This window comes from Protopterus annectens, chromosome 4.part1 (assembly GCF_019279795.1).
Source record: "Protopterus annectens isolate FY-2018-M chromosome 4.part1, PAN1.0, whole genome shotgun sequence".
In the NCBI taxonomy this organism is placed as follows: Eukaryota; Metazoa; Chordata; order Ceratodontiformes; family Protopteridae; genus Protopterus; species Protopterus annectens.
In genome coordinates this window covers 361,571,833-361,594,307 of record NC_056734.1, presented here as the reverse complement: position 1 = coordinate 361,594,307, position 22,475 = coordinate 361,571,833, and the positions used below count along the sequence as shown (strand labels likewise).

General features: G+C 45.8%; 1 protein-coding gene across 2 annotated transcripts in view; it reads left to right on the top strand.

Annotated features, from left to right (window-relative positions):
- Window positions 1–22,475, top strand: part of FXR1 (FMR1 autosomal homolog 1) — a 1,545,230-nt gene that overhangs the window by 854,005 nt on the left and 668,750 nt on the right. For both annotated transcript variants that reach the window (XM_044070180.1, XM_044070179.1), the window contains exon 12: window positions 16,840–17,056. In XM_044070180.1, the coding sequence (XP_043926115.1) occupies window positions 16,840–17,056 (217 nt within the window). The remainder of the gene's footprint in view (window positions 1–16,839; window positions 17,057–22,475) is intronic.

The window sequence follows — 22,475 nt, the reverse complement described above, 5'->3', positions numbered from 1 at the left end:
CTCATTACAACACAGAACCTCCCCTCTTCTCTCATCCTCTGCTAAAGCTGTATCTCAGAGAGGCCAAAAATGTAAGACCTCCCAGGAGAGCACCAACTCCTGCATGGGACCTCAATTTTGTTTTGGAAAAACTCACTCTCCCTCCTTTTGAGCCAGCTGCTACTGCAGACCTAAAATTTCTCTCCTGGAAAACAGCTTTCCTTTTAGCAGTCACTTCAGCTAGAAGGATTTCAGAATTACAGGCTCTTATGGCAGTGGAGCCTATCATTATTTTTCTTCCAGACAGGGTGGCTCTCAGGACCAATCCATCTTTCATGCCTAAGGTGGTATCCAGCGTGGCCCTTAATCAGACCATTCATCTGCCAACTTTCTTCCCCAGTCCACAGGACAAGGGTGAGTGGATTCTGCATTCATTGGATGTACACAGACAACTTAGATTCTACTTAAACAGTACGTAATCTCTAAGAAAATCTGAACAACTATTGGTGGCATTTGCTGCAGGGGCAGAGGGAAAGGCTATTTCAAAGCAGATTATTTCCAAATGGATAAGTCATTGTATTTGTTTCTGCTATATGCACCATGGTAAACCTATCCCCAAGTGGATCGGGTCTCATTCCACCAGGGCTGCATCTACTTCAGCCTTTCTCAGAGGGGTTCCTACCAGAGACATTCTAGAAGCTGCTACCTGGAGCTCAGTTCATACGTTCACCAAACATTGCCATTTACCTCTCTTTTCTAAATCCAGAGCTGGCTTTGCCACTGCTGTCCTGCAGGGCCTTATAGCTGCTCCTAATGCTGTAAAAATCCATCCTCCCAACCATAGCTTTGGGGTTCTACCCAAATGTAATGACTGCAACAGTGAAACACAAAGAACATAGTACAGTTGTGTGCACTTACCATAAATGTAGATGTTCGAGTGTATTCACTGTTGCAGTCCTGGTTACCCACCCTCCAGCCCCCTCTTTTTCTCTTGCTAAACCTCTCCTTTCTTTTACTATGCTTAAAAGCCTTTTTGGGTGCATTTGCTTTTGTTTGGAGGTATATTTTTTGTGTTTTACATAATATACTTTTATATATATATATATATATATATATATATATGTGTGTGTGTGTGTGTGTGTGTGTGTTTTTGCTCCCCATTTGGGTGACACCTGACATCTGGGCCAAGGAAAACTAATGTAATGGCGTTGGCTGCATGTTTTCTACCCCTGACGACCGGACGTCATGGAAGAAGGGACAGCAACCGACGCAGGACCCAAGACTTTGTTAATCAGGCCGACTGAGGGCAATCTGCCAGCAGATTACCCAAATGTAATGACTGCAACAGTAAATACACTCGAACATCTAACATTTATGGTAAGTGTACACAACTGTACTTTCTCTGTATTCTGAGATGGCTTCAGTAAGCCATCCGACTACTGATCTACTGAAAAAACATAAGGATAAAGACAGAGACAGACTGCACAGGTCCAAACCTGGCGACGATGCTTCCGTTAAGCTAGTCGTCAGTTCACCGGTACTCAATGAGGCGCTTTCTCAGCCCCTGATGCCCGCTTCAGTGGATTCACAGGCCTCTACCGAGACCCGTTCTGAGTCCGGTATGCCGCAAGACTCTTCTTTGACGGAACCTGCGGATGTCTCTACCTTGGATGGGTCCGGAGCCACAGAGCAGCACCGGCTTCTGAGGAAGTTCTTCACACTTTCGATATTCGACACAAACTGACTACTTCTTTCACGTCTTCAGTTCTGTCTAAAACTAACGAGTTTCTAAGGCCAAGAGTACGTGCTATGCCTAAAAAAACGACGACCCAAACTCATGCACCTGCATCCTTGCCACAACATCAAATGCTTAAAATGACAGAAGACCTTATTATGTTGATTAGAGGAAGTCAGTCTTACCCTGCTAAGAGAAAAAGAGACCTGTCCCCAGCAGCTTTAACAGACCAAGAGTCCGACGACTCTGAGGTATCCGATTATGAAGACATGCCTTTATCTGCTTATGAGGATTCAAATGCAGAGGAATCTATTCCCTGTGCTTCTCCTCCAGAGGATTTTTCTTTTGGAGAAACCTTACATACTTTGAGAGCATTTCCACTGGGAATGCCAAGACTATCCTCAGTCCAAAAAGAGACTCGGTGAATTTCTAGACTTGCCACAGCATAGGCCTTTAGCAATACCCATAGTCCTGGATGTTGTGGATGAAGTCTTTGTGGAATTCAGTTTAACTCCTGATACTTTACCCCCTGCTCCTAGGAAACCAGACAGGTACTACAGAGTACCTGACTCTCACAAATTTCTTTTCAAAAATCCTACTGCTGACCCAGAGATAATTTCCGAGGGGCCTGAGGGTATCAAGGCAACTACAGCTAATAATCCCACCCCTTTGGACAGGGATTCCAGAGCTTTGGACAGATGGGGTAAGAAAGTATATACCTCTGCACCTCTTGCCATTAGGGCTTTGAATTGTCAATTTCACATGCTGAAGTACCAACAACATATTATGGAACTTATTAAGCAAAAAATAGCTACCTTTACGGACTGTGCAGAAAATAAAGAATTACAAGAACTTATGCATTCTGTAAGCCAAGTCAGCAAGCATACCTTGCAGTGTGGCTTTGACACCCTAGAAGCATCTTTCAGGGCCGCAGTCACTGGTTTTGTAGTGAGAAGGCATGCTTGGCTTTAAGGAACAAACCTGGCCAGACCATGTCAAATCAAAATTACTAGACGTTCCTTTGAATAAGGACAGTCTGTTTGGCACCAAAGCAGAAGAGGTTCTTAAAAAGATGGAAGAAAAAGCTAAATCTATGCAGACAATCAAAGATTTCTTGCAAGTACAGCCTCCTAGATTCAGTAGGCATTGCCCCTCGAAACACTGGTCCTTTCCAGCCCCCTTAAGGCCATCTCATACTAGACCCAGGGGAAACAGACCACCCAGACTTCAGTCTCAGGGTATGCAGAGATCTAAGCAATGGAGCGCCCCCACTTCAAAATCAGGGAGATGTCCTTCAAGGATGCATCTGCAGTCCTTACAAATGGGTTGTCCTGGCCTCAGGCAGCCCTTCGGTCGGCCGGATTCCAAAGTCTGGGTCTGGCCTCGGCTGATGTCGCACTTCACCTGACATCATAGCTGCAGTTCTGCGGGTATAAAGGCATCAGCCGACGCCATTTTCCCCAGTCTTTCTTGCCGCGTGGCGCCCGAAGCAGAAGCTGTTCGCAAGTGCCGGTCGGTCAGAACCAGAGATTACTACTACCGAAGACTTCTAAAAAGCTAAGTACCCCGTTGGGGACTCTTTCTTGCCTCAGCCGATGTCAGGAAAAGTGAATAACTGTTTAACTTGTGGGAAACAAATACCTCATAAAGATTTCCACTCTTACTGCCTACCTTGTTTAGGCCCAGACCACGACGTAGCAGCTTGTCTAGCCTGTGCTTCCTTCAACCGACGAACACTTAGACGTCGGTCGGAGTTTGCAGAGGAGTTTTTCGGCTCCGCTTTTGCTTATATCATGCCGTCGAAAACTCCGACTTCACATTTAGCTAAAAAGCATAAAGAAAAGGACCGACACTCGCGGTCCGCGGTTTCGGCCGAAACCGCGGCTAAGCCAACCGCGAGCGTCTCGGTTTCGGCTGAAGCCGAGTCCGCGGTTCTTCCTTCGGCCGAAAGCATGCCTCCTTCTACCGAGGCCTCTTCCAGCATGGCTGAATCTGCTACTGAAATTCCACCTGCTCCTACAGTTTCTCAGGATTTATCAGATACTATTCCCTTAGATGTATCTACTCCTGCACGTGGAGCTGCTAGGCCCCCTGCATCCATGTCAATTAAGGCTTTTGCCAGGGCTAAAGCAGCTAAATCTACAAAGGCCGTGCCTACTAAAACCCCCTCTCACAGGCCTAGCTCTAGTACTCAAATGCTTAGTCTAGCAGAGGATCTCATTTCTTTGATCAGGGGAACCCAGAAGGCCCTTATTCTCCATATGAGGACTCTGATGCAAAGGATTCCATACCTTCTGCCTCTCCTCCTGAGGAATTTTCTTTTGGGGAAACCTTGCATGCTATGAGGGAACAATTTCAATGGCAGGGCCAGGATTTTTCAGACTCCAGGGAAAGGCTTAGGACCTTTTTACATTTACCACAGCATAGGCCTTTAGCTATTCCACCAGTGCTTACAGTTGTGGATAATGCATTTACTGATGCTTGTACTGCCCCTGACTCTCTGCCTCCAGCCCCTGCTTAGCCCGACAGATACTACAGGGTTCCGGACACACATTATCATTTGTATAAGGCCCCTATTGCAGATCCAGAAACTATTTCACAGGGCCCAAAAGCTGTAACAGCTGCCTCTGCCAAAAACCCCCTCCCCTCTGAAAGAGAATCTAGGGCATTGGAGAGATGGGGTAAAAAAGTTTATACTTCTGCTACTCTTTCGGCTAGGGCCTTAAACTGTCAATTCCACATGATTCAGTATCAGGAATTCCTGTTAGATCAGCTCACTAAAAAACTGTCCTCGCCTGAACCGTTAGACCGTAAGTCCCTTCATGATTTGGTGCATAACACTCAGCAGGTCAGTAATCATTCCTTAAAATGCGGCTATGATGCACTGGAGGCTTCCTTTAGATCAGCTATGACTGGTACAGTGATCAGAAGGCATGCATGGTTAAAAGAGCAATCCTTACCAGACCATGTAAAATCAAAGCTTCTAGATGCTCCCATGGAAAAACACAGTTTGTTTGGTTCCCCTGCACAGCAAGTGTTGAAGAAGGTGGAAGAAAACACTAAATCTGTCCAGACAGTCAAGGATTTCTTACAGGTCCAGCCTCCTAGGTTCAGTAGGAACTGGCCTTCCAAGAATTGGTCCTTTCCAGACACCACCAGAGCACAGAGAGGCAGAAATAGACGCCCTAGAGGCAGAGGTCAGTCCAGAGGTGCCTACAGGGGACGTCAGTGGCAGCCTAACAGCCAGAGAACTACTGCCACAGATCCAGCCACTACCACTTCTACAGGACAATCACAGTGACTTGGCTCTGCAACCGCCTACCAGGGAACAACTGGCAGCACCCTTAGGTGGAAAATTAGCCTTATTTTCAGTAAATTGGCATTACATTACAGGAGACCAATGGATTTTACAGACAATAGACAAAGGCTACAGGTTTCACTTCCATACTCTTCCAAGGAAGAGAGGAATGCCAAACCTTCCTCCAAACCAAAGGACAAACGCTCTACAGCAAATAGACCACTTACTAAGGATGAGAGCTATAGAAAAGGTACCGGCTATGGAACAAGGACAAGGATTTTATTCAAGGCTTTTCCTAGTACCAAGAAAGGAAAACCAATGGAGACCTATCCTCGACCTGTCCGCTCTAAACACATATCTCATTGTTCCAAAATTCAAAATGCTGACCCTACAGCAACTTCTTCCCATGCTGGGCAAGGAGTCTTGGCTGGTGACTCTGGATCTCAAGGAGGTATACCTGCACGTCCCCATACGACCAAATTGCAGAAGATACCTCAGATTCTTGCAGGATCAGAGCATTATCAATTCTCAGCATTGCCTTTTGGCTTATCTACTGCGCCCAGAGTATTCACGAAATGCCTGGCATCAGTAATTGCTCATTGCAGGCTTCAGGGAATTCAAATTTATCCATACCTGGACGACTGCCTGTTACAAGCGGACAGCAAAGACAAATTAACAAAAGATTTGGAAAAGGTTATTCACCTGCTGCAAGCCCTGGGATACACAGTCAACACAAAAAAGTCAAGACTGATACCATCCCAAAGGATAACTTTCCTGGGTGCAGAACTGGACACATCAAACCAGATGGCATTCCTCACAGCAGAAAAACAGAAGCAGCTACCACTCTATTTCATGGCATTAACAACACAGAACCAGCTTACAGCAAGGAAAATCCTGCAAGCCCTGGGTTACATGGCATCCTGCATAATAATAATTCCACATGCCAGACTACATATGAGGAAGTTACAATGGTACCTGAGGAATTTATGGTCTCAGCACAAGCACAGCCTAGAGACCCAAATTCCAATAATTCCATGCCTGAAGCAAGAATTCCAGTGGTGGGCCCAGGCCTGTCAATTGAACAAAGGACTGCCCTTCCACAGGCCTCACCAAGCCAGACTATCACCACGGACGCCTCAGACCTCGGATGGGGGCACACATGGTGGACAAGTGTATACAAGGCTTATGGACTCAAGACCAGATGAACCTACACATAAATCAAAAGGAGATGCTGGCAGTAAAACAGGCAATTCAGACATTCAGACCATTTCTTCAACAGGGTCATTTGCTGATAAGGACGGACAACACCACAGTTATGTGGTATATCAACAAACAGGGAGGCACACATTCATATCCTCTATGCCGGATGGCAATGGACCTCTGGAATGTGGCCCTGAGCCTCAACATTCAGCTCCAAGCCATATTCGTGCCAGGAAAAGAAAATATACTAGCAGACATCTTAAGCAGAACCACCACGGATGCCCACGAATGGATGCTGCATCCAGACATCTTCAAAACCATCACAAGGAAATGGGGACTGCCAGAAATAGACCTGTTCGCATCCCCACACAACCACCAATTGAAAAAATTCTGCACAAGGACATACCACCCACTTGCTTGGAAGGGGGACTCCCTATCCTTCAGTTGGGAAAACCTGACAGCATATGCATTCCCACCTCTTTGTTTGATGCACAAAGTGCTACTGAAGATCAAAGAAGATCACCCGAGGATCATCTTGATAGCTCCAGATTGGCCGAGGCAACATTGGTACCCACTACTGAGGAGTATGTCCCGGGAACACGCATGGCCTCTACCCCTAATACCTCTACTGCTAACACAGAACAACTTCAAAATCCTGCATCCAAACTTGAAAACTCTCCAGCTAGCTGCTTGGAACATTACATAAGGAAAAATAACCCAAATTTATCTCAAAGGGTTAGAGACATTATCTTGGAGGCTCGCAGACCCTCAACAAGAAAAACTTATTCAGCAAAATGGAAAAGATATCTCATTTGGAGTGCAACAAAAGGAGTAGATGCATCATTGGCAAACATAGCTAACATCCTGGAATATTTAGCAGAGCTTTTCCACAATGGTCTGTCTTACTCCTCCATTAAGATTCATGCATCAGCAATTTCAGCAGAATACAACATGGATCCTCCAGTTTTTTCTCAACCTTTACTCAGACAGTTTCTCAGAGGAATTAAAAATGTAAAACCACCAAGGAAACCACCATTGCCTACATGGGACTTGAACTTTGTGTTAGAAAAGTTGACACTCCCCCCTTTTGAACCAGCAGCAACAGCAGAATTACAGAACTTATCTTGGAAGACTGCATTCCTGCTTGCAATCACTTCAGCTAGAAGGGTTTCTGAATTACAGGCATTAATGGCAGTACAGCCCTTCCTTATCTTCCATCAGGATAGTGTCCATGAGAACTAATACTACCTTTATGCCAAAAGTGGTCTCCAGGGTATCTTTAAACCAAGCAATACACCTACCAACATTCTCTTCCACAACCCACAGAACAGGGGGGAAAGATTGGTGCATACCTTGGATGTACACAGACAATTGCGCTACTACCTGGACAGAACCAAGAACTATAGAAAAACTGACCAGCTTCTGGTAGCATATGCAACAGGAATGGAAGGAAAAGCAATTTCAAAACAAACAATCTCAAAATGGATAGGAAATTGCATTAGATTTTGTTACTCTTTTCATGGAAAGGCAACTCCAGAAAACATCAGACCTCATTCCACAAGGGCTACAGCCACTACTACAGCTTTCTTACGAGGAGTGGCTACCAAAGACATTTTAGAGGCTGCTACTTGGAGCTCCGTGCATACATTTGCCAAGCATTATAATCTGCCTTTATACTCCAGATCCCGAGCAGGTTTTGCCACTGCTGTTTTGCAAGGGATCTTAACTACACCATAAATTCTTAGTGCCTCCTTAGTGCCTCCTCCCCCAGTTTGGCTATGGTATTCTACCCATTTGTAAGGACTGCAGATGCATCCTTGAAGGACATAGTACAGTTTTGTACCTACCATAAATGTAGATGTCCGAGAGGTATGCATCTGCAGTCAGGATTACCCACCCTCCTTCCCCTCTGTGGTCCATGCCCTCATGCATCCTACTAATTCCATATGCCAGACTGCTTATGAGGAAACTTCAGTGGTACTTAAAAAATCTTTGGTGCCAACATTCTCAGGACCTGGAAACTGTCATTCCTATCATACCTTGTCTAAGGACACAGTTTCTTTGGTGGGCAGCAGCATGCAACCACAACAAGGGACTACCTTTTACTCAACCCCATGCCGCCCATACCCTAACCACGGAAGCATCAGGTTATGCCTGGGGGGCACACCTGGGTGACAAGTGCATTCAGGGCCACTGGAGCCCAAGTCAAATTCATCTGTACATAAACCAAAAAGAGATGTTAGTTGTGCAGCACGCTCTAACAGCTTTCAGATCCCTACTCTCACCAGGACCCAGCTAATAAAAACAGACAATGCCACAGTTATGTGGTACATCAACAAGCAGGGGGGAACTCGCTCTAACCCACTCTGCAGGCTAGCCATGGCCCTGCCAGGCAAACAAAACACACTGGCAGATGACTTAAGCAGAAATCTCCTAGACCCACACGAGTGGCAACTAGACCCCAGAACCTTCAGCCTTCTGATTCAGAAATGGGGGACCCCAGAGATGGATCTCTTTGCCTCCCCCTGCAATCACCAGCTCAGCAAATTCTGCTCCAGGACACCTCACAGCAGGGCCTGGAAAGTGGATTCCCTATCCTTCCAGTGGGTAAACCGCTCAGTCTGTGCATTTCCCCCTCTGCCCCTTCTCTCAAGAATATTGCCCAAGATAAGACAGGACAGACCAAGGACAATTCTGATTGCCCCAGACTGGCCACGCCAGCACTGGTACCCACTCCTGCGCAGCCTGTCACCGGTGCCACCCTGGCACCTACCCCAGAGCCCGACTCTGCTCACTAAGTGGGGGGGGGGTGCAGAACTTGCATCCGCAACCGCAGGTCCTAAATCTTGCAGCCTAGCTTATTCCTTGAATTCTACCCCAGTGACCAGCCTAAGCAAGCAGGTACTGGACGTCATTCTTTAAGCCAGAAGACTCAGTACAAGGAATCCTATGCTGATAAGTGGAAAAAGTATTGCTCTTGGATTCAATCTAAAGGAGAGGACACAACTCTGCCCTCCCTACCTCTAATCCTGGATTACTTAGCAGATCTAACCAAAAAACACCAAACAAAGTGATAATATATATCACAACGCACTCCAGGAATTAGACTGCAGGAATTTATAAATATTTTATTCCAAAACCAATGCTCTTCACTGCAGTGCACTTCACTCTAGCGCTTCGGCTACAACGTACCCTTTAACAGAGTACATCCATACTGAGCAGAACTACTCCACAGAGGCCTCTCCTTTTCCTCCATTAAGATCCGTGCCACTGCCATCTCTGCTCATTGTAACTCTGAGCCACCCCTGTTTTCTCACCCTCTCTCCAAACAGTTCCTGAGAGGGGCAAACAACTTAAGACCACCAAGGAGAGCACCCACCCCTGCTTGGGGCCTTAACTTTGTGGAAAAGCTCACACTGCCCCCTTTTGATCCTGCAGCGTCAGCAGACTTGAAATTCTTCTCTTGGAAAACAGCATTGCTCTTGGCCACCACTTCAGCAAGAAGAGTGTCTGAGCTACAAGTACTTATGGCCGTGGAACCCTTCATCATTTTTCATTCTGACAGTGTCTCCCTGAGGACTAATCATTTCTTTATACCCAAAGCGATGTCTAGTGTGGCTCTCAACTGGTTTATCCATTTGCCAACCTGGCTCTCAACTGGTTTATCCATTTGCCAAACTTCTTCCCTAATCCTCAAAATAAAGGGGAAAGGATCCTGCACTTCTTGGATTTGCACAGGCAGCTCAGATTCTACTTGGATAGGTCTAAGCCCTTCAGTCTTTCTTGCCGTGCGGTGCCCGAAGCAAAAGCAGTTCGCAACTGCCAGTCGGTCTACTCCTGAGATTTTCAAATCTGAATTTCAGAACCGAAGTCTTCATTAAAGCTAAGTACCCCGTTGGGGAAACTTTTTTCTTGCTCCAGACCGATGTCAGAAAAAGTTAACAATTGTATTTCTTGTGGGAAGCAAATACCTCATAAGGATTTTCACTCTTACTGTATTCCTTGCCTAGACCCTGATCACAACGTTGCTAGCTGTCGGGTTTGTGCTAGAATTAACCATTGCACTATCAAGTGTCGTTTCGATTTTGCATTTCATTACTTGGCCGAAGATTTAATTATATAATGCCGGCGGAACAGCTGACAACCGGAGGTTACAAAAAACGCAAGGACAAGGATAGGCATCCGAGGTCCAAAACTGACGAAGCCTCTTCTAGGCCAGTCGCCGGTTCGCCGGTTCTCAGTGAGGCACTTTCGCAGGCCCTGGCACCCGCTACCGACTCCCACATGGAGCCGACTGGGCCTCTGGAAACTCAAGGTACTGGACACTCGGAAATCACTCCCTCAGATGGGTCCTGAGCCGCTGAGCAGGCATCGGCTTCTGAGGGTGTCTTCAGACCTACACAACTGTATGTTAAGCCATCTTCAGCTTCAAAGACAAAGACTAAAGCAGCACTAAAGACAAAGAAACAAGTACAGCATTCTCCTGCTCAGACTTCCATGCCTAAAAAACAGATGCTCTAAATGGCCGAAGACCTAATTACTTTGATCAGGGGCTCCCATCCTCCTCCTGATAAGAGGCCTAGGCAAGAGACAGAGTACGATTCTTCTGATCAGGTATCTATTTCCTCTGATTCCTCTTCTGAACAGGATTACTCCATGCTTCCCTATGAGGATTCTTATGCTGAAGAATCCATTCCTTCAGCTTCTCCTCCTGAGGACTATTTTTTGAGGAAACACTGCATACTACGAGGGAGCGTTTCCATTGGGAGAGCCAAGATTATTCTGAATCTAAGAAAAGGCTCAGAGACTTTCTGCTTCTTCCTCAGCCCAGACTCCTTGCTATTCCATCTGTCCTAGACATTGTAGATGTATTTTCAGAGTCCGGACTGTCCCCTGACTCTTTACCCCCTGCACCTGCTAAGCCAGACAGATACTACAGGGTCCCAGATTCTCATAAATTCCTATATAAAAATCCCACTGCTGACCCGGAAACTATATCTGAGGGTCTCAAGGGGGTTAAAGCTTCCACTGCAAAAAACCCTATCCCCTCTGATAGGGATTCTAGGGCTCTAGACAGATGGGGGAAAAAAGTTTGCACTTCTGCCACCCTGGCTGTAAGGGCTTTAAATTGTCAATTTCATATGCTTAAATATCAGCGATATTTAATGTCTCTACTTAAACAGAAAATGTTGACAAATACTGAATGTTCAGCGAACAAGGAATTGCAGGATTTATTGCATGCAGCTGAGCAAGTGGGAAAGCATACTTTGCAATGTGGTTATGATTCACTGGAGGCCTCTTGCAGGGCCGCTGTTACAGGTTCTGTTATTAGAAGGCATGCTTGGTTAAAGGAACAGAATCTGCCTGATCATGTTAAAGCAAAATTACTAGATGCACCATTACAGCATGATACTTTGTTTGGTACTAAAGCAGAAGAGGTGTTGAAAAAAATGGAGGATAAAGCAAAATCCATGCAGACAGTCAAGGATTTCTTACAGGTACAGCCACCCAGGTTTAGCAGGAACTGGCCTTCTAAAAATTGGTCCTTTCCAGTCTCAGACAGACCACAAAGAGGCAGATACAGGCGTCCCAGAGGCAGATCTCAGCCCCAAGGCTCATACAGGCCTAAACAATGGGGTGCTCCTACCTCCAAAAGCGGAGAAGACGAATCACAGCCTTACAGGAAACAGTCCCAATGACTTTCCTCTACCAGTTCCAAGCAGTTTTCTTTTGACAGCTCCCTTAGGGGGAAAGCTAGTACTTTTTTCATCAAATTGGCAAATAGTTACCCAAGACAAATGGGTCCTGAACATAGTGTCCCAAGGCTACAGGTTCCATATTCACACTCAACCAAGGTCAAAGAGCATGCCAGACCTGCCACACAATCAATGGGCAGAGGCACAAAAACAAATTACAACCCTCATGGACATGAGGGCCATTCAGCAAGTACCACAACAAGAGCAGGGGCAAGGATTTTATTCCAAACTTTTCCTAGTACCCAGGAAGGACAAAACCTGGAGATCAGTTCTGGACCTGTCTATACTAAATACGTTTCTGGAAGTTCCAAAATTCAAAATGTTGACTCTTCAGCAGCTACTGCCCATGCTGGGCAAGAGGGATTGGCTCGTAACTTTAGACCTAAAGGAGGCATACCTGCATGTCCCAATCAGACAATCTTGCAGAAGATACCTCAGATTCATAGCTGGCTCAATGCATTACCAATTCTCTGCACTTCCTTTTGGCTTATCTACTGCGCCCAGTGTCTTTACAAAATGCCTGGCACCAATAATTGAGTTTTGCAGACAAAAAGGAATTCAAATATATCCCTACTTGGACGACTGCCTAATTCAAGCAGAGAACAGACACTCTTCTAAAGCATCTGGCGTTTGTAAAAAGATTACTAATTGGCCTAGGGTACACAGTAAACGAAAATAAATCAAAACTAGTGCCCTCTCAAGAGATAATATTCCTGGGTGCAAGCTTAAATACAACTGCCCAGATGGCTTATCTCATGCCAGACAAGCAAAAACAACTGACTACTTACTTCAAGAAATTGTCAACAAAAACCCACTTACCTGCAAGGAAAATCCTGCAGGCCTTGGGTTTCATGGCATCCTGCATTCTTCTAATTCCATATGCCAGACTGCATATGAGGAAACTACAATGGTATCTGAAAAGTGTTTGGATTCAGCATTGCCACAGCCTGGAGACAGTAATTGCACTCATTCCCTGCTTACAACAGGAGTTTCGATGGTGGGCAGAAGCCTGTCACCAGAACAAGGGTCTGCCATTCAGTTTACCCACAGCCAGACAGACACTAACAACGGCTGCATCAGATTATGCCTGGGGGGGCCATATGTATTCAGGGCACATGGCCTGCAAACCAGATGCATCTTCACATCAATCAAAAAGAGATGCTAGCTTTACAAAATGCCCTGACAGCTTTCAAGGACCTGCTTCATCCAGGACAGTTACTGATAAAGACAGACAACACTACGGTCATGTGGTACATAGACAAGCAGGGAGGTACACATTCCTACCCCCCTCTGCAGACAAGCAATGCCCTTATGGGACACAGCAATGGCTTTTCAAGTTCACCTGCAAGCACAATTCCTGCCAGGAAAAAGAAATACTCTGGCAGATGAACTAAGTAGAAACCTCATGGATCCCCACGAATGGAAACTGGATCCACAAGTCTTCAACAGTAAGGAAATGGGGATGCCCAGACATAGATCTATTTGCCTCCCCCTCACAACTGTCAATTACAGAGATTTTGCACAAGGATTTACCACAAGCAAGCATGGAAAGTGAACGCCCTATCATTCAGCTGGAAAAATCTAACAGTATATGCTTTTCCCCCACTGCCTCTCCTTCCCAGAGTACTCCTAAAGGTCAGACAAGAGAAGCCAAAAATTATTCTGATTACACCAGACTGGCCATGCCAGCACTGGTACCCAATCCTAAAGAGCTTGTCTCAAGGTCCAGCATGGATATTGCCTTAAACTTCTCACTTGCTGACCCAACAAAACAATCGGATCCTGCACAGCCAACTCAGGACCTTAAACCTGGCAGCATGGCGGATAATGTAGCCATTCAGAACACTCCTCTTTCAAAAGCTGTTATGGATGTTATTTTGGAGGCCACAAGGCCCAGTACCAGAAAATCTTATGCAGAAAAATGGAAGAGATTCTGTGCTTGGAACCAGGAACAAGGCATTGACACGTCTGTACCAAATATTCCTCAGATTTTACAATACCCAAATGAGATGCTGAACAAAGGCCTTTCTCTCTCATCAATTAAGATTCATGCCTCTGCCATTTCTGCACATTACAATACAGAACCACCTATCTTTTCTCATCCTTTAATAAGGCAGTACCTCAGAGGGGCCAAAAACATTAGGCCTCCAAGGAGAGCACCAATTCCGGCCTGGGACCTCAATTATGTTTTGGAAAAACTTATACTGCCTCCTTTCGAGACAGCATCAACAGCAGATATAAAATTCTTATCCTGGAAAACAGCTCTGCTCCTAGCCATAACCTCTGCAAGGCGAGTCTCGGAGTTACAAGCACTCATGGCTGTGGAACCTTTCATCATTTTTCATCCAGACATGGTTTCTCTGAGGACAAACCCTAGGTGTCCAATGTGGCCCTCAACCAAACCATTCACTTGCCTACCTTTTACCCAAATCCACAGAACAAGGGTGAGAAAATTCTGGATTCTTTGGACATACACAGACAGTTGCGCTTCTGCTTGGACAGAACTAAAGCTTTCAGAAAGACTGAGCAACTTTTAGTGTCGTATGCTGCAGGATCACAAGGAAAGGCTATCTCAAAACAGACTATTTCTAAATGGATAGGCCATTGCACCCGTTTCTGCGACTTTCAACATGGCAAATCATAGCCTAAGGGCATTAGACCTCATTCCACCAGAGCAGCAGCCACTTCAGCAGCCTTCCTCAGAGTAGTACCAACCAAAGAAATCTTAGAGGCTGCAACTTGGAGTTCAGTGCACACCTTTACAAAGCACTACCAGTTGCCTCTCTACTCTAAGTCCAGAGCAGACTTCGCCACTGCAGTTCTGCAGGGCCTCATAGCCTCTCCTAATCCTATTTAGCCCAACCAGCCATCCTCAGCTTTGGGATTCTACCCAAGAGCAATGACTGCAACAGTGAAACACGATGAATATAGTACAGTTGTGTACCTACCATAAATGTAGATGTTCAAGTGTATTCACTGTTGCAATCCAGCTTACCAACCCACCATCCCCCTTCTCTTTGCTGGTACTTATCTGCAGTTCTCTATCCTATACAACCTTTTTAGTGTATTTGCTTGTAGATGAAGGAAATGTTATTTTTGTGCATGCATTTCTGATTGGTATATTTTTCAGCCTACCTATTTGGGGCACCTGACATCCGGGGCAAGAAAAACTGAAGAAAATGGCGTCGGCTGCATCTTTTATACCCCTGGCGCACTGACGTCAGGGAAGAGGCAACAGTAACTGACGCCGGACCTAAACTTTGGAATTCTGGCCGACTGCAAGTAGCCTGCCAGCAAGATAACCCAAGAGTAATGACTGCAACAGTGAATAAACTCGAACATCTACATTTATGATAGGTACACAACTGTACTTTATCACTCATTACAAAGTAGATAGGGCCTCCAGTGACAGGTCTTCCTTTGGTTCCACTGTCCTCAGGAATATACTCCCATGAGCCACCCAGGATTAGGGTGCTTGGGACGCTACCCATGTGTAAGAATGAACGGCGAGATTGAACAACTTCACATAAAGAAGTTATGGATTTACCAAAACGTTCCATGTGAGTTCCTTCCCCCTCCAGGGTTCTCGAAGAATGAGTAAGACTTGCGGTCTGGTGAGTCTTGTTATACCATTTATTACTCCGGCTGGAGTACCTGTTAGGTGTTATATATGTTATATGCTGGGGTCAGCAAACTAGATCTGAGTTGAGACATAGAGCATCATGGGATCCAGGGACTTGGCCTCGAGCTACTTTAAGATCTTGAGCTTGTGAAAGCGGCTGACACGGAGCCAATGAATCGGCTCCGAACCCATGTGCAAGAATGAAGGTGAGATGAACAACTCACATGGAACGTTATGGTAAGTGTATAACTTCATTTTTCCATCTTCTCTTCCTGCTGGACCCTATAAAACTGAAAGGGGTCCTGTCTGTGGGGTCTGTAAGGCAGTCTCTGTAGCCAGGTGACTGGTTTATCACACCCACATACAGACAGTGGGAGGGACTCCAAGCTTTTGTAGCCTGCCAGAGGAGGATAGTTGAGCACTACTATCCAGATACCAGTAAGACAGTGTGTTCTACAAGCATCTACTGTTACAGGTAAGTAGGATTTAAGCAACTGATCTTTTCTTCACATGTATGTTCTTTGCTCTCTTGAAGATAAGTTGCCAAATTTTTTTTTTCTTTTTTAACCTCCTTTGGTGGTGGTGGATTTACTTAATACATCCATTTCATTGGTTCTAATAAATATGCATACTACTTTGTAGTTAAAGCTTGTTGGATGCATATTTGTATTTTATGATAAATGACTTCCTTGATATTTTTAATATGTCGTAATATGCAGAAACAACTAGATCAGCCTTACACTATTTCTGTTTTCGCATTTATTTTCATTGTCTTGTAGATCGTCTGTAGGAAGAACATGTATGTGTGTTGGGGGAGCAGTACATTCCTACAGCATCAGAGTAGTTATTTAAGGAATGACTATAAACCATTTATCTTAATCTGTTATGTTGCCTGCTGGTATATTTCTATGCTTAAGTGTCGAAAATAAATTAATATAGTTGGCATGTTTCTAGGAAGGGAAAAAACTTAGGCAAATGTTTGTTTAGTTTGATTAAAAGTGTTGTAAAAAAATAAACAGTTTATTGCTTTGCTATGCTTGCTGTGCATTATGTACAAGTAAAAGGTATCCATAGGATGGAATACAACTCAGTCTGTACTTGACTATTAAAAAAATAAGCAGTGTTTGGACTCTGTGTGTTTCAGATGCTTTTTAGTAGCATGAGCTGAACTGCTAAAAATTAAGGATATAATGCTGCTGTGAGCTCATATGGTATAGTATTTACTATTGCTTTATTTTCAATGCTATAGGAGGTTGAACAGCTAAGGATGGAGAGACTGCAGATTGATGAGCAGCTCCGTCAGATTGGAGTTGGATTTAGACCTGCTACCAGTAGAAATCCTGCAGCTACAGAAAAGGATAAAGGCTATACAACTGATGAAAGCACTGCTTCCTCTGTTCATGGCTCACGTTCATATAGTGGCAGAGGTCGTGGGCGTAGGGGTCCTAATTACACATCTGGTTATGGTAAATGTTTTGTTTTATAATTACATTTTTAAACTTCTTAGTAAATCGTATAGTGAAAAGGAGATGATATTAACATTTTAGAAATAGATTACTGAAGATACAGCTGTACAGAACATAGTCTTCTAATTTAAGTCTGAGTGAAGTGGTAGTTACTGTTGATTTCGTAAAGACATTATATTGAATTGTTGTAGATTTAATATTGAATTCTGACCTGTTAAAAGATTTGAATGTTTTTCTTGCTTTTTTCATTTGAAAATACGTAGTCTAGCTAATAAAATTAGGACTAGAATATTGATCTATACCTGTTTGTCAATAATGACTTGTCATATGCAGCACAAAACAAGTGAGAACATAATGGACAGGTACCCTGAAATATGTTTGGTCTTCAGTCAAATGGCTAAGCACTTACAGAGGTGCATCCTTTGCTGTGGTTATTGCATAACTCTACCCCTGCCCCACACATGCACACATTGCAGATCTTTTACGCTGATCTTGAATTTTCCAACTATGATTTCTTTTTTCTAGTGATCCTCCCCTTCACACATGTCTGATGTATGGAAATCGAAATTTTGCCATCTGAGCTTCTAGGGAATATAGCAAGATGTCCTTCAAGGATGCATCTGCAGTCCTTACAAATGGGGTTGTCCTGTCGTCAGGCAGCCCTTCGGTCGGCCGGATTCCAAAGTCTGGGTCTGGCTTCGGCTGGTGTCGCACTTCAGCCGACGCCATTTTCCTCAGTCTTTCTTGCCGCGTGGCGCCCGAAGCAGAAGCTGTTCGCAAGTGCCGGTCGGTCAGATCCAGAGATTACTACTACCGAATACTTTTACTACTACCGAAGACTTCTAAAAAGCTAAGTACCCCATTGGGGACTCTTTCTTGCCTCAGCCGATGTCAGAAAAAGTGAATAACTGTTTAACTTGTGGGAAACAAATACCTCATAAAGATTTCCACTCTTACTGCTTACCTTGTTTAGGCCCAGACCACGACGTAGCAGCTTGTCTAGCCTGTGCTTCTTTTAACCGGCGGACGCTTAGACGTCGGTCGGAATTTGCTGAGCAGTTTTTTGGCTCTGATTTTGCTTATATTATGCCGTCGGATCCTCCGACTTCACAAATTTCCAAAAAACGCAAGGAAAAGGACCGACACTCGCGGTCCGCGGTTTCGGCCGAAACCACGGTTAAGCCAACCGCGAGTGTCTCGGTTTCAGCTGAAACCGAGCAAGCAGTTCTTCCTTCAGCCGAAAACATGCCTTCTATCGAGGCCTCTTCCAGCCTGGTGGAATCGGCTTCTGAAATCCAACCTGCAGTTGTGGTTTCTCAGGAATTATCTGACACTATTCCCTTGGATATTTCAACCCCTGCACGTGGAGCTGCTAGGCCTCCTGCAGCCATGTCCATTAAGGCTTTTGCCAGGGCTAAAGCAAGTAAAGCTACCAAATCTGTACCTGTTAAGACCCCCTCTCACAGGCCCAGCTCCAGTTCCCAAATGCTTTCTCTAGCAGAGGATCTCATTTCTTTAATCCGGGGATCCCAGCCTCACCCAGACAGGGCCTATCACCCTCCTCCAGTAAGTAAATAAAAGGTGAAGTACTACATTATTGCAGAGCAAATACAGATCTGCCATAGTTGACTGCCTTTGGTGCCCTGTGCTTGAAGCCATACTTTTCACTAATCGGAATTGACTGTAATTTCAGAAACTTTGGGCTCTGGAAAGGACACATGACATTGACAACATGTACTGTGATGCAGTGGTTCCCAGTAAGTCCTTTCTTGCCTCTCAGTTTAGACCATAGTTCCTGCTGTGTGTGGTAAATGTTCATACAGTCACATACCCCTGTCTTCTGTGTTGTCTGTGGCTTTTAAAACTCATTTCTGCACCTGGTGGCAGAAGGAAGATCCTTTGCAGGTGAAGCAGAAGAAGTCCCTGTTGTGGCCTGAGTAGAAGGATAGATATTTTTCACTAGTGACTTATCTCAGAAGATTAGTTGAGGCGCAAGTGTTCTGGAGGCAAGTTTATACCTTGTACATATTTCTAGTACCTACAGTGAGAATTGATGGGATTATCAGTTTGTTCCAGTCCATTGCAGTGGACAGAAGCTCAGTAAAGGTCTTCCTGTGGCTGCCCACCCTGGGGATTTATATTCCAGGGTACTCTAATCACACATCTCTTAACTGATTGTATTAGTCTTGGTTCTTGCCAGTCTTATTTTGGGGAGTAGTGTACCAAGTCACCTTGTCACAGATTGGGGATAATTGAGGCCATAGCTACTTTTCTTGGGGCTCTCCCATACCCAGCACTATTAGTCTCATTTGAGAAGGTGCTGCCAGTTGGACATCACCAGTGTCCATTAGCATGTGTGTGTCTGATAGCAGCACAAAAAGCTAAAGTAGCTGATCTGATGTTATCCATGTCACTATTACTCACTCTTGGGTCATAGGATCTGACATCTGATCTGAGCCAGCAATTTTACAGACAGCTTCTAGGCTCAAGCTCCTCCCACTCCCATGATCTCTTACTGCCCTCTGACCCCTCACATCTCGTTTGCTGCGCTCAGCATCAGACATGATTCTTTGGCTCGTGCAGTGGGGATAAGTACCTAAAATTCTCTTGCTTTTGACTTAATGCTCCTTTTTTGTTAGTAGTTTGTCAGTTTGCTGTAGTTATCTGGTTCTTGTAGCTAGTGTTTAGTCTCCCTCCCCTCCCGTTTCTGTGTTTTACCATTGTGGTTGTGGTTTTTGGTGCCTTTTTAGTGTTTAGCTTCTATACCTTTTAGTGTTATAGTTCTTCTCTAAGTGTTTCTATCTGTTCTTGTTGGTCCTTTCCGGGTTTCTGACCATAGCATTCTCCTGGTTAACTATTTTGACGTGTCCCTTAGGCTTTGGTAGTTGCTTAGTTGTTTCAACATGTCTGACAAACTGGTTGGGTTTAAAGGTGCTCCTCATGAGGTTGGAAGATGCTCATGTCTGATTCGCATGAGGAGTGCTTCTGTTGTCTGGGCGCCAACCACCTGGAGGTTGAATGAGACATTTGTGCCACATTCAGCCCCAGGACCTTGGTCAAGCACTAGAATAAACTCTTATTGAAGGGTATGGTCCAAGGGGGTCCATTGGCCCAGTCACTGGCCAAGCTGGGGACCCTCTGACCACAACAGGAAGGCCACCCGTCTTCCCAGGTCATCTTCCTCTAAAAAGGCATGCTGTCTGATCTCAGCTTCTCGGATCTGACTTCAGCCGTGGCTCTGTCTGATCTAATTTCCTCGGATCCTAGGTCCCTCTACTCCCCCCTTCGGATCCGAGATTGTGGGAATCTACTCCTTTATCCAAGGCCTCTGGATTGAGGCCTTCGGATTTGACCTGATCCGGACCTGCCACTGATCTGACTTCTTGGATTTGAGTCATGTGGGACCTAAACATTTGGATCCTCATTTTTCCTTGAGTGGATCCGGGATCGGTGTCGGATCCCACAATTGTTAAAAAGGACTCCCCTTTGGGTTCTGGCTTGGGGCAGTCCCCTTCTTCTTTCAGACTCAGGAGCCGATCTCTTACAGGTATGGGGGGGTCCTTGGTGTCTAGACACCCATTCCAGCTAGTTCCTCAGCCACTTCTAGGTCTTCCAGGAGCTTGCTCCCCTCCGATATGGACAGGATGATGAGGTACTTTCTCAAGGCTCAGACTGAGTTGGGGCTCCTTGCGTCCCCTGCCCATCTGGCCAGGGGTTATTCTCCTACCCCCTTCTATGCCTTCTTCTTGTCCGATCCAGGCAGTTTTGGGCTTACAGACACTGGGATGCATCGAGGAGGAGACGGGGGTCCCTAGAGGCTACCCTGGCTGTACCCCATCTGTGTCCCTGACTACCTCTGCTTGGCCTCCCCATGGGCAGACAGAGTCCTGGGCCTGACCTCTTGTGTCAGAGTCTTTGGGTCAGTGCTTTGCACTTGTGTTTTCAGACTGGTCCCTTCCCCTTGGTGCTTTGGCCCTCGACAGCTCGGGGCTAGTAATGTCTGGAGGCCGAGAGGTGCCAACATGTTTGATTTCCTCTTCCTAGATGGGCCTGCCTGCCGGGAGTGTGGATGAGTCATCGTCCACCCCTTTGGTTTTCCGGATATTAGAGAGGACTTTTTCCTCCCTGGCTTTCCAGGGACCATCCCAACCCTCTAGGGTGGACTCTTCTTATTCTTTTCCCAGTCAGCCTTCTCAAACTAGCCTTTCAGGTAGGAGTCGCCCCCTTGGTGTTCCCTTCCCTTCTGAATCCTTCCCCAAGCCCCTCCCTGGAGGAGGAGGAGCCTCGGAAGGGATCATGCAAGAGGAGGCATCTGGACTCCCCTACAGAGTTTTTAGCTGAGGATACTTCCCTCGATGAAGGGGATAGGTCCCCCAGATCTTCACCAGAGGATGTCTCCTTTGGGCACATCTTGGAAATACTCAAGCTTAAGGGCGAGTGGTCTTCCCTACCCCCGTCCTCCGAGGAGTCCATGTTCCTGAAGGCTTTTGAGACAAGACCATCTACTTCGTGGGTTTCCCCCCTTGTGATGAACTCATAATCCTTATCACTAGCAGGGCATGAAAGGAGTCCGATATTGTGGAGCTGGTACTGAAACGTGCCAAGTTCCTGAATCCCCCTCCAGCAAACAGTTTTGGTCTAAGGGTGTGCCAGTCGATGCTATTCTGGTAGCCACCGCTTCTAAAAGAATTGGCGGAACAAAGTATGTCTGTTCATTCCCCTAACTGAGAGTCCCGGGCGATTGACAGACACAGAAAGCAGGTCTTCACGTCAGCTACCTTTGGTGTGGTGGCGCTTAACTACTTGGCACATTTCACTTCAGACGGACTTGGTCAAGGAGCTTACTACTTCCCTTTCTGAGTTGCTGCCTGCCGGGGAACTAAGTAAGGTTTCCCCCAAGCTGTCTACTTTCACTTCCCTGGCTAATTCCACAATGAGGCTGATTTCCAATACTGCAGAAGGCACCTCTCGAGCGGCTGGTACAAGCTTTCATCACTTCTCGGTGCTGCGCCTTTGCGGATTTGTGGAGTCCTTCACCAATGCCCCCTTCAATGGAACTACCCTCTTTGGTCCTTCTGTTAAAGAAACACTCACCAATGAGCAGGAAGGCAAGACCTTGTCGGCTGTGGGAATCCAAGTTTTTTTACCCCTCAGCGTTCCATCTCCAAGAGTTACGAGGGACTAGAAAAATGTGGTTTTGCACGTCGCAGACTTCCTTTCAAGACGCTCAAGACAAGCTCTGTTTTAGAGGTTGGAGGACAGGTTTCAATGGCAGATGCCACCCCAGTGGCAGGGGGGTTGTCCACAAAATCAGGGCTCCAGGGAACCCTTCTCTGAGAAGCACCCCCAGCACTTCTGAGGCACTGCCCAACTGTCCTGCCCTGCCTTGGAGGCAATCGGGGGTCTTTTATCACTACAC